This window comes from Armigeres subalbatus, chromosome 2, assembly GCF_024139115.2.
Source record: "Armigeres subalbatus isolate Guangzhou_Male chromosome 2, GZ_Asu_2, whole genome shotgun sequence".
NCBI lineage: Eukaryota > Metazoa > Arthropoda > Insecta > Diptera > Culicidae > Armigeres > Armigeres subalbatus.
This window is the reverse complement of record NC_085140.1, coordinates 383745654-383757873: the sequence shown is the minus strand read 5'-3', so window position 1 is coordinate 383757873 and position 12220 is coordinate 383745654. Positions and strand designations below refer to the sequence as shown.

The 12220-nt window shown below is 40.0% G+C and overlaps 2 protein-coding genes across 2 annotated transcripts; one reads left to right on the top strand and one right to left on the bottom strand.

The window, feature by feature from the left end:
- Window positions 1–4603: 4603 nt before the first annotated feature.
- LOC134217319 (proteasome subunit alpha type-5) lies at window positions 4604–6490 on the bottom strand. Its single transcript, XM_062696068.1, has 4 exons — window positions 6335–6490; window positions 6001–6133; window positions 4920–5332; window positions 4604–4863 (listed from the first exon to the last, which is right to left on the bottom strand). Exons 2-4 carry the CDS (start codon window positions 6131–6133, stop codon window positions 4681–4683), a joined length of 729 nt encoding a protein of 242 aa, XP_062552052.1. The 5' UTR covers window positions 6335–6490; the 3' UTR covers window positions 4604–4680.
- A 2741-nt stretch (window positions 6491–9231) lies between these two features.
- Window positions 9232–12151, top strand: LOC134213152 (large ribosomal subunit protein uL18). The gene is made up of 4 exons (XM_062691808.1): window positions 9232–9389; window positions 9751–10014; window positions 10293–10730; window positions 11695–12151. Exons 1-4 carry the CDS (start codon window positions 9387–9389, stop codon window positions 11881–11883), a joined length of 894 nt encoding a protein of 297 aa, XP_062547792.1. The 5' UTR covers window positions 9232–9386; the 3' UTR covers window positions 11884–12151.
- Window positions 12152–12220: the final 69 nt, after the last annotated feature.

Here is a 12220-nt window from a genome sequence, read left to right as displayed (position 1 = left end):
ACAAAGAATCGTTCTCTTTCGTGTTTGAACTGCCAAGCAAGCAGGTTGTGTGTGCTGGGCGACAGTATGAGCACAATGCAGATTTAACAAATGGCTACCGTGACAGGAGCCACCTTTTCTAGGTGGCATTTTTTTTCTCCTTCCATTTCAATTAATATTGCTGTTACTGTCGCCCATCACACACAAGTAAAGTTGCAGTTAAATTAGTTACCGGGCAAAGAAAAACTACAGGTAGATTTACGTTTTTTAAAAAAAAAAACTGATGCGTAATGCCACTGGTGCTGGTTTCTCACAGTTGGAGAAAAACCGAGCGATCCAGGGCTACTGTTTTTTTATTTGCACGGGGAAGTTTTACGGGAGCAAGTTTGCTCACTGATTCGAGCCGGCAAAAGAGTACGGAGCCACTGGTGCTGGTTTCTCACAGTTGAAGAAACACCGAGAGACCCAGGGCTACTGTTTTTTTTATTTTTCGGGAGTTTTCCGGGAGCAAGTTTGCTCACTGGTTCGAGCCGGCAAAAGAGTACGGAGCCACTGGTGCTGGTTTCTCACAGTCGGAGAAAACCGAGCGACCCAGGGCTACTGTTTTTTGATTTGCACGGGGAAGTTTTCCGGGAGCAAGTTTGCTTACTGGTTCGAGCCGGCAAAAGCGTACGGAGCCACTGATGCTGGTTTCTCACACTTGGAGAAATCCGAGCGACCCAGGACTACTGTTTCTTTGATTTGCACGGGGGGAGCCACTGGTGCTGGTTTCTCACAGTTGAAGAAACACCGAGAGACCCAGGGCTACTGTTTTTTTTTTTCGGGAGTTTTCCGGGAGTAAGTTTGCTCACTAGTTCGAGCCGGCAAAAGAGTACGGAGCCACTGGTGCTGGTTTCTCACAGTTGGAGAAACTCCGAGTGACATAGGGCTACTGTTTTTTTATTTGCACGGGAGCGATTTCCGCCAGCAAGTTTGCTCACTGGTTTGATCCGGTAAATGTAACGAAGCCACCGGTGCCGGTTTCTCACAGTTAGAGAAAATGCGAGCGACCCAGGGCTACTAGTGTTTTGCACGTGGGAGAGTTCCGGGAGCATTTAAGTTTGCTCACTGGTTCGATCCGGTAAATGAGCTGGGTTTTCTCTATCTATTGATTCCGATATTTGGTTTTAATTCGTATTCAACTGAATCAACCTTTTCCGGGGAAGTAGGGGGATGTGAGAGGGTGCTTTATAACCCCATCAATTGGTCGGGGTTCAGCCAAATCACACCAAGCGCCATTGAAAAAAAAATCGATTTTCTCATTTTCTCGATTCTCGCATCGTAGCAGACATCGCTTTCAGCGACAAAGAATCGTCCTTTTTTCGTGTTTGAACTCCCAAGCAAGCAGGTTGTGTGTGCTGGGCGACAGTATGAGCACAATGCAGATTTCACAATGTCATTTTTATGAGCCGGGGATTAAATACTTTCTTATATTTGATAAAAAGAAAACTTCGGATTTAGTAACTTCCTACGATGAAGCATTGGGTAAGATCGTTCCATGTTAGTCGGAAAATCTGCTTCGGAAGATTTTGAGCGCCTATAATGATAATAGACATCCAGAGCCGTAGCGTGGACTCCCAGCGCCCTTGGCGAAACCTTCATTAGGCGCCCCTCACTCTTGCAGATGTTCGAAACAAGAAGTGTGCTAAGAGCAGGGAGCAGTGTTGTAAAATGTCATTTGCATTCGTTTGTATAATTTTCCCAGAACTTTTTTCAGAAGGTAGCTATCAATTCATGTTGTATGACGAACTTATAGCGGTTAAATGGGCCTACAACTTTATCTAACGAGACTTTGCTGTAAATATGTAATCTGGGGCGTGGGAGGCAAAATGTCATTCAAATGACATTATGTCAAATGACACGTGACATTTTGGAGAGTTTTCACTCTCCAGCCTTTGATGTTATACTTAGAGCAATGTACCCTTGGACAAAAATATAACCCTACTCAAGCGTTATGAGTACATTCTAAATTATGGAGGAAATTTTGCTTCTAAAGAAAGTTATGAACAAATTAGTCAAATGACATGCAGATGACATTTTACAAGCCTGGCAGGGAGAATAAAAATTAACTTTTTTTGCGGGGGGGATTTAATGTATTTTTGCATTATAAATTCCTAAAGCCTCTATAACCTGCATATGTTCCATTAGGTAGAAAGTAAGGGTTATTAAAAGACCAGAACATTTTTAGAAATCCCATGAAGTTTAACGATTTTCGTCATTTCTCATTTATTAACATTCATTTCAATGCATTGCAGCAATTTCCGAAAAAAAATGGCAAAAAAATATGTTTTGTTAATATCTCCGGAACGCAATGTTCATTCGGTCTAATTTTCAATAGGGTCTAACTAGGCCTCAATCTGCGTCGAATGCAACTCGGATAATGCTAAGTACAAAAAAGTTTGTGTCACATTTCTTGTACACATACACACACATATACATACGCATATACAGGCATCAGTCTATTATAGAGTCGATTGGATGACCTTCGGAAACGCCATTAGTTCTTGGCTTGGTTTGCAAAAACTTTTGATCTTTCAATGAACTTCCACTTTGGGGTGAATTGGTTGATTGTGAGAATAGCGATTGGTCCAAGTAGTATCAGGAACAAAACAACTAGGTTGATTGATGGCCAGAATAACCAACGGGCCTGTTTAGATCAAGGTAGATGAATTTTTAGAGTGGGTCTGACGGTAGTTTGGTAGCACTGGTTGTTTTGATTGAACCAATAAATTTCAATTTCAGCATACCATCATTTCAAATACTCTTCCCCGTTAAAAGCTTTACCAGTTTATAAAGATTACGCTGACGGAAGCCGATAACAAGGCGTTAGTTGGCACTATTTGTGAGAAAAGCTGGGACGAACAATAGCTGTCTTTGTCAGGACGCCGTATGACAAAATGGCGTTCGTGGCGAGGTACCGCCCGTCGGTTCGGATGAGAAAGTACCTCCAGGAATGCGTAGAAATCCCGGCACCTCTGGGCAGAATGTTAGCAGGCTCGGTGGTTCTAACTTGGCAGAGGTCTTGCTAAGCTCGGGGACGATCTGCTTGTACAATACGCACCGCTCGCTGGAAGTCGTCTGCCAACCGGATAGCCAACAGTTGTCAACCCCGGAAACGAATAACCAAACGTCGGCCAGCCAAATGGTAATTCCTGGCAGTATTCGCTCCGGAGGTGCACTTAGGCACGCGCCGACTTGCAAGATGGCGTTCTCGTGGCGTCTTCAAATTCCGAGTTTCACGAGGAATGAAATAAACTTCAAAGATGCGAATTGGCTGTAGGTTCTTAGTATCTCGTACCTCGACTGATCGCTTTCTTCCTTTTTTGCCTTCTTCATCGAAGCCTCTGGAGCTCATATTTTTGGTAACCGTATTTATTTGCCACCAACTTTGCCAAAATTCACCGCTTTGATTCATCGCCCACCCGTTTTGAAATGACGGTTAGACACTCAAATTATTTCCCTGCATTCCAACACCATACACAAAGTGTTACCATTCGGTAATAACCTGATTATGGATGTAGTCCCCGAGAGAATCGTGATAAGATGTTAAATTTGTATCCGTTTGCACCAGTGAATTTGTGAATAATTTAACTCGTAATTTGTGAATAACTTAACTCCTCTTACACACTTAAATTATTTTCTAGACCTCGGTAAAATTTTTGCCGAGATTCCAACAGCCGAGATCTTGTTAATATTTTTTACTGAAATTCAGTAATTCCTTTACCGAAATTTCGTCAATATTTTGCCGAAATTCGGCAAAGTTTATTTTTTGCCGAGATCTCGGCAACGATTACCGATGACTCGGTAAAGTTTACCGAAATCTCGGTAAAATTTTTACCGAAATTCGTCGAAATTATTACCAATATCTCGGCTGTTGGATTCTCGGCAATCGGTAAACTTAGAATTTTAAGTGTGTAGACGGTAGAATAATTTGTCATCCTTTTCCATAGCGGAATTCTGGATTTCGGCGCCCCCCTAAGGCATGGCGCCCTTGGCGGGGGCCAACCCTGCCAACCACACGCTACGGCGCTGTAGACATCTAAATAACATATATAAACTGACAATATGATTTGATTCTGAAAATAAAATGACAAAAATGACTTCAATATATTTATTCCTTCCGATTCAGTTGCAATTGCAACAGTGACTTCTTGGACGACGTATTTCTTTGCAGCTACGGCTGGCTAAGACCTAAAAAGATAGTATTCGACGTTTTTTAAATGACTTTCAGAATTTATAGGTAGTGGTTAGAAGATGAAAATGTTTGATAATTGCTTGGTGAATGGTTCTGAACTTTAACCCGCATTTTGAATCAATTTCAGAATATTTCACTAAATAATCTTCAAAATTTTAGGCGTTTAATATTCATCCAAATCTATAATGCGATGTTATTGTACAAAATACGTTTCCATTAGTTTTCAAATTCATCATCAACTAATACTAAAACTGATTCTTATGAATGATGATTAACTCAACAATTTTTTTAGTGACCCTACCATCACTAAAAATGAGTGCCTATCAGACCTGCATCTCTTGGCACACAAATAATAATGGAATCATCGTTTTCTCTTCTAATAATAAATCGTTCTCTTGCTGCGTATTATCCGTAAATTAACATTTCCAAAATTTATTCACCGCCACGGACTAATCATATCAGTGCATTTAGCTCATATTATTAATGTATTCTTCGACTTCCTCTTTGGTGAACATCCGGAAAAGGCCACCTGGAGTCATAGTCATTACTTCAACGTTGGTGGAATTGAGTTTTTCTTCCATTACTTGCTTCAAAGTGCTGAGAGCTAAATTGATAGCTTCTTTGATGGTCATTGTCTGGAGGTAGTATTCCTACGATAAAAAATCTTGTAATGCATTGTCTTCTAGATAAATGATTATCCAAATACCTGTAGATTCTGCTGCGCTCCTTCGCTGCCAGATCCAATTGCCTTGGCATCATAACGGATATACGTTCCCGAGGGATCCATGTGCCACAGCTGGGGCTCTCCGTTCTCGATGCCGGCAAACAAAATGGCCACCCCGAACGGGCGACTCATAGCCGAACCCGTATCGTCACTGTCACCGAATTGGATTGCTAAACTAGACACAGCCTGGGCACACGACTCCACGGACATTCGCTCGTCATAAACGAACCAATGATTCTGGCACTCCACCCTTGCCCGGTCCAACAGGGTGCGAGCGTCGGCCATCAAACCCGAGGTGGCGCAACCGATATGTCGATCGACCTCAACGATTTTTTCGACTTTCGTCGGCTCCATCAGAGGTGACGTGATGCGTTTTTCTACAGCCATTACAACACCTGGTAGAGAGAAAACATATTTATAATGATTTTTTTTTTTTTTCATAAAGTGAAATATCAGTAATGTTGCGGTTGACATCAGGTTCAGAAATATTTGTTTTTAACGCATTCAACATGTCTTCATATCTCATTGTTACAAGTCAAAGAGACATTTTGTTCTGTCTTGTTTAGCGAGACTTTCAGCCCTAGGCTGGCTCGTCTTGTAGTCAAAGAGACATGATTGCCTCCTTTTTCACAATTTTCTTATTAGAACAGGTATTCATAAACCCTAAAGTCAGCCTAAATTTGAAAATTGTTTAGAGATTTCATCATTTAAAGCGCTTTATAAGGTTTTTTAAATATATAATCTAACGTAAAGATTCGTGGAATAGTTGAATTTAAATTGTATGCAAATCCGCATTTTGGCCAAATTGACTATAAGAGTATCATAATCATAGAATAATTAGTAGAAAAGCCAGCACAGCTGGGACTGATATCCACTCAAAGGCAATTTAGTAATGTTTATTGTGGGTCCCAAATTACCTGCATGGCAATGCCACCCAGATATATAAATTAATGCTGTCAGGAAAACAGATTACAGTGCTTGTTGTTAAAGGTCCTGTGCTTTTTGCACAGGATCCATCACCATCCCTGATCTTTCATCAAAACTCTTAAAACTGCTTACATACCTTCTTGGGTAGAAATCCCAATGGCCGTGGAGCCTAGTTTAATAGCTTCGATCGCGTACTCTACTTGAAAGAGACGTCCCTCCGGCGAGAATGTGTTCACACCACGGTCATATTCGGATCTGGTCAGGAACATCTGCAAGGAAAAATTTGGTATAGCTTTCACATATCTGAACCGTCCTTCGTCGGTGAATTGTTCGAAAGGTTATGTTTCGAGTGACAATGCAAATCATAACAAAACCGAAAGGCACAGTACTGCAGAACGAATTTTTGAAGCTTATGCATACTTTACTATTTTCACAGTCATTTACATTTAAGTTTTAATGCAAATACATACCTTTCAATACTATTTTAAATTAATCAAAGTCGGTAAACTAACAAAATCTCTTCAGCAAAAATGACAAACAACTTTTGAAGAAACAAGAACCGCAACGCAAACTCCTGATCAACGTGAACTGTCAAACTTTCACCCCTGTTGCTGGAAATAGCTGGAAAATATACAACAAACTTAACGAAATTAAATTTCAGACGCACATTTCTAATGGGCCTAAACTAAATTCAAGACAAAATTTTCAAAACGACTTATCTGCTTTTGTAAAGATTCAAACGACGATTTGACGAATCTGATAGCTCTCCCACGTAAACCAACACCATCAACAGGTAGCGGAATCCTTCATCTATCTATTGATGGTGTTGGTTTGCGTGGGAGAGCTATCAGATTCGTCAAATCGTCGTTTGAATCTTTGGTTACAAAAACAGATAAGTCGTTTTGAAAATTTTGTCTTGAATTTTACCTTTCAGCCAGGCTATAGACATCCCTATCTAACTCCCTTAGCTTAAAAATAGCCATCATGTCCCGGGCACAGTGTGCAGATAGACCGCTGTCAGTTGCATGAGATGTCAACAATCGTCAACAACACCAATGATTGTAGCTTGATAATTGAAAATATCCTCAACAATAAAAGAGCAGGATTTATTTTTAAATTCTGATCAAGCTTTTCACGGTGAAATAAAAGACAAATTGTTGATCTCCATGTAAGTAAAATCAAAATTGATCATGTAGAATAAGTTTTGAATCAATTAAACTCATTAGTCATATTTAATGAATATTCCCGATTAAAGTTGCATATTGAAGAAAGCTGAATTTGGATGTTTTATGATGTTAGGCTTTTTTAGATTTGACGTACGTTGCTCGGCGTTGGTGTTGGTGTTGGCTACGCTAAACATGAGCTCTTAGCATAGGCCTGCTTTCAGCAAAGTAAATAAGGGTCTGTTCAAATATTACGTTACGCGAAAAACGATGTTTTCGACCTTTTTTAAGAACCCCCCTACTTTTTATTGAGAAAAGTCAGCTGTTCAAAAATCCACACTTTTTTTTGGTAAAAATCTAAAGAAATTTTCAAATAAATTTTATCTGTGCGTTAGACGATCGCCACCAGTGCACTGAGGATTGGACGTATGATTTCCAATCAAACGCATTATGAAAATTTGCCACAAGGAATCGGTACGAATTTCAATAAATATGTTGCCTTATGAATGATGCACACTATAGATAGTGTAGATTCTACTATCTATAATGCACACTTAAAAGCCAGATTTTATTTCGGTAAAATCATTTAACGAATATCGTTAAAACATATTGATTTATCGATATATTTTAAAATTAATTACCGAAAATCAGCTAATTAAATGTACTACTGAAATTCGGCAGAATATTTTGCGATCATCGTCGGTAAAGGCTACCTTACACCTCGGGAAAATTTTCCGCCGGATTTTGGTCCCCGTGCATTTTAAATGGGGCCGGGATTTTGATTTTCCGTGCCCAAATCCCGAAAACATCGCATATGCAAAAATACATGGGGAAAAAATCCGCGAACCAAATTCCCGAGGTGTGAGGCTACCTTAAACCACAGATAACAGATATTGAGGCTGGCATCCGATACGTGTGTAAACATCCGCAACCGTTAATTCAAATGTATTTTAAATTGGGACCGCGTTAGGCAATCGATTGGAGATAGCGCAAGGATCATTGTTATTAAAAACGCAGCCCGAATGCTGCTGTCAAATGCATTGGCTGCGTTCAACGGTTGTAAATCAGCTGCGTCCGTATGTACTGCCGCACACAGTTGAGTAGATGGCAGTAGTGGGCCAACGTATATCAATTCAAAAGTTTACACAGGATTTTCAATAAAATTTGTTCTAGCTTAAATATCTAATGCTGTCCAATGAGCAGCTCGAAGTAGCTCGAAGTTGTTCCCGTCCTTCTTGTTCTTTTTTGTCAACAAATGGGCATGAGCAGGACAGGGAGAAACTTCGAGCTACTTCAAGCTCTCATTGGACAGCACTTCTGTTATCTGTGCTTAAACCATCCACTTTTACCGATTTTCGGAGAAATCTCGCTTAACTTTTCAAAAGGACCTAAGTAACATTTTATTCATGATTTAATTTGAATAGCGCAATCAACAGAGCAACATGAAAGCTATCAATTGCAGTATTCAAATTAATTCATGAAAAAATGTTACTTAGATCCTTTTGGAAAGTTAAGCAAGAAATAGATTTGTCAAACGTCAAAGCGCCGCAAAAGCACGTGTTGAACAAAAAAATAAACAAACGACTTGAATGGTTTTCCGACAACGGCTGCTAAAAATATCTCCAAGTAAGTCTTAAAATCTAAATTTACTTTATGTCGGGCTTAAATAGGCAGTGGCGTAGCCAGAAAATTGGTCTGGGGGGGGGTTTTCTGAACATATTTTTTTTTGAAAAAAAAAATTCTTCTAAAAATTTTGTCTTTGGGGGGGGTTTTATGCCCAAAACCACCCCCCTGGCTACGCCACTGTAAATAGGTATTTGTTTTTTTAGGACATACCATCGAAATGATTGAGTAAGACGATTTTTCAACGATTTTCGTGACATGGAAGAGGTTTCCAGCTCGCCATCTTTTAACAACTTTATAACGGTATTTTGTGTACAAAAAAAAATTCATTTTTTTATAAATTCATTTTCTGTCCATATTATTCGTGAATAAATATTTTTGTGGTTTCCTGCTGCATTACACTTTGGTTTTTTCATTATGTTTCACTAAAAAACCTACAAAAGAAAGCAATAATTTACAAGATTTCTGTAAATCTTTCATCATAAATTTTATGTGCGAATTCGCAATTCACATTAAAGTATTGTGTATTTCTGAGGTTATGTAGTTTTTAAACGGTTCTATTCGTTCAGTTTTACATCAGGCAATCCAATTCAAACGTCAAACTTCACAACCTCGCTCACCGCAACTCTTTTTGCTGTCAAAGCGCCATCTTTGATTTTTTCTTTTTCTCGTAGACACCGACGTGTAGAAAACGTGTTAACGTAGCTAGTGTCTATTTTTCCATTTTAACAGCAAAATGGTAAGTTTTTACTACTGTTTTTCAATTATAATGAATGTTTATAACTAGCAATATAATGTGCAAGGATTAGAAAGTAAGAATAGTTTGAATTAACATTGCATTATTGTGTTGAAATTTTTCATATATGATCGCTCCTGCGTCACCATTTTCTCCTCATGGAGCCTATTTTTAGTTCTCGCCTGCTTTATTTTGATTGTAAAATTAAGTAGTCTTGTACATTACATTTATTGTCTATAGTTAAACAACTCATAAACAATCCGGAACCAGCGTAAACATATCTTCCACTGGCCTAACTGCCGCTGGTAGATTCTAACCTCAAAGTGTTGACAGCTTCTTATTGATTTTGTTTGTCTTCCAACAGGGTTTCGTGAAGGTTGTTAAGAACAAGCAGTACTTCAAGCGTTACCAGGTCAGGTTCCGCCGGCGCCGTGAGGGCAAGACCGATTACTATGCCCGCAAGCGTCTTATCTTCCAGGATAAGAACAAGTATAACACACCGAAATATCGGATGATTGTCCGTTTGAGCAATCGGGACATCACTTGCCAGATTGCGTACGCCCGGATTGAGGGAGATCGCATTGTGTGCGCGGCCTACTCGCACGAACTGTCACGCTATGGCGTCAAGGTAAGTGTGTCCTCCCTGATATTTGTTTACAAGTGCGTAGGGCTATTCGACGTTGCATCATTAGGGCAAAAAATGTAAACATTCAGTTATTGTAATTGTTTGTTTATTTTAAACCGTAACCTGTTAGTATGTACCTACTTTATATCGAGGTCAAGGAAGCTTCTATAATATGAATATGATAAAAATACATTTGCTTTAAAAATTGTTTATTGCTCAATATACTTTTGACGAGAGTTACTTTCAAATAATAATCTCTTTGTATTTTTCTTTTCTCTTAGGTTGGTCTTACCAACTACGCAGCTGCTTACTGCACGGGATTGCTGGTTGCCCGTCGCATCCTGCAAAAGCTTCGCCTGGATACTCTGTACACTGGATGTACCGATGTTACTGGTGAAGAATATTTGGTCGAACCAGTCGATGATGGACCGGGAGCGTTCCGATGCTATCTGGATGTCGGCCTCGCCCGTACCACCACTGGCGCTCGTGTCTTCGGTGCCATGAAGGGTGCCGTCGATGGTGGCCTCAACATCCCCCACTCCGTCAAGCGTTTCCCAGGCTACAGCGCTGAAAACAAGAGCTTCAACGCTGAAGTTCACCGCGCTCATATTTTCGGCCAGCACGTCGCCGACTACATGCGCACCCTGGAGGAAGAGGATGAGGAGGCATACAAGCGCCAGTTCAGCAAATACATCGGCCTCGGAATCAAGGCTGACGATGTGAGTATTGTTTTGAAAGTATCTAATGTGGCACGTCCATTCCCAAATTTCTGCTGGAACATTCCAGTTCCAGTCGATTCCGAAAATGGACCACATCAAATATGATAATCAGTTCGGTGTTTTCGAGTTATCAGTCTTGAAAACTTCCTAAATTTTTATCAAACAGTTTACCTACTCAAAGAAGTTGTCGACGTTTAATTGTGCGTTGCGCAAAGTCTTACGTTTATAAATAGCGTGAGATCTTTAATTTTTGCAAGTTCCGGTTATATGCACTACGTAGCTGTGGCGAAAGACATCTAAAGCGGATTTTCTCGAAAGTGGGAACAGGAAAGTTTCCGCTACTACGTTTTTCGGTTTAATTTCGAGAAATTCAACCATAGATACCTTTCGCCTCATTGATTTTGAAAAGTTAACTCCTAGTGTGCCGCTGTAAACACATTCATTTGTATGGCGTAAAACATTTATATTCTTCAGCAGTATAACTTCTTTGGCTCTACATTCCAACTAGAACGTGTTTGCTTTATAACTTAGTATTCTTTAGCCTTTCCTCAGTTATTTGTTGAAAGCGTTTCTATTCCCGCTATTGCATGAGTATGTATCTTGTATGGCAAGTACTACAATAGATATACTATGCCCACGGAATCAAAAATGTGTCCCACCCTGAAACATCCTAGACCGGACCGAGAATCGAACCTGCCATTTCCGGATTGGCAATCCTAAGCCATCGCTCGCAAAGTTAACTGGAGACCCCAGTGGCCAGGATAGCTATTAGATGTCGAAAAATAATATGTCGATACTTCCTAATTTTTGTAATCCTATATAAAAACAAAGACATTGAACGCCATATTGGAGGAACGATGGGTAGACGAATTGACCAGCCCTTCTGTCTTTCGCCTTCGTTGATTAACTACCGTAGCATTAATGATCGCTGTACTTATTTTCGAATTTTGTTCGACCTTTCCAGATTGAAACCATCTACAAGAACGCCCACGCCGCCATCCGTAAGGATCCGGTCTTCCACAAGAAGCCGGAGAAGAAGGTCACCAAGAAGCGCTTCAACCTGGCCAAGCTGACCCTCGAAGCCCGCAAGGCGAAAATCGCCAAGCACAAGGCCGACTTCATGGCCAAGATCCAGGCCGATGTCGAAGCCTAAACCTCATTTTTGCTGTTATGCTCCAGTGGATAGGTTCGGGATATGGCCAGATTTCTCCATCTATATCGCATTCCCGAAGCTACACCCAGCAATCATGTGGAGGAAAATAAGCAATGTTTGTATTTTTGAATAAATGCAGTGTTTCTTATTCAGCTGAAACGTGAGAAATTGTTGGCTTTTTACTGATCTATTCACGTTCTAAATAACTACATAGTTTCTTAAGAATTATTATATTAAGCTCTGAAAATATATTGCACGTTTAAAACCATTAGAATTTTCTTTCCTCCGCTATTCTTGTTAGAAAAATGTTTAATAATGGTTAGTGATATTAACAAGA

Bases quoted from the DNA above. Each gene is read 5' to 3' on its own strand.
- LOC134217319 (XM_062696068.1), bottom strand. From the start codon at position 6,133: ATGTTCCTGACCAGATCCGAATATGACCGTGGTGTGAACACATTCTCG. The intron at 5,333-6,000 runs GTATGTAAGCAG...TCTCTCTACCAG, and splicing joins TGGGATTTCTACCCAAGAAG to GTGTTGTAATGGCTGTAGAA. The intron at 4,864-4,919 runs GTATTTGGATAA...TTTTTATCGTAG, and splicing joins GAGCGCAGCAGAATCTACAG to GAATACTACCTCCAGACAAT.
- LOC134213152 (XM_062691808.1), top strand. The intron at 10,015-10,292 runs GTAAGTGTGTCC...CTTTTCTCTTAG, and splicing joins TGTCACGCTATGGCGTCAAG to GTTGGTCTTACCAACTACGC. The intron at 10,731-11,694 runs GTGAGTATTGTT...CGACCTTTCCAG, and splicing joins TCGGAATCAAGGCTGACGAT to ATTGAAACCATCTACAAGAA.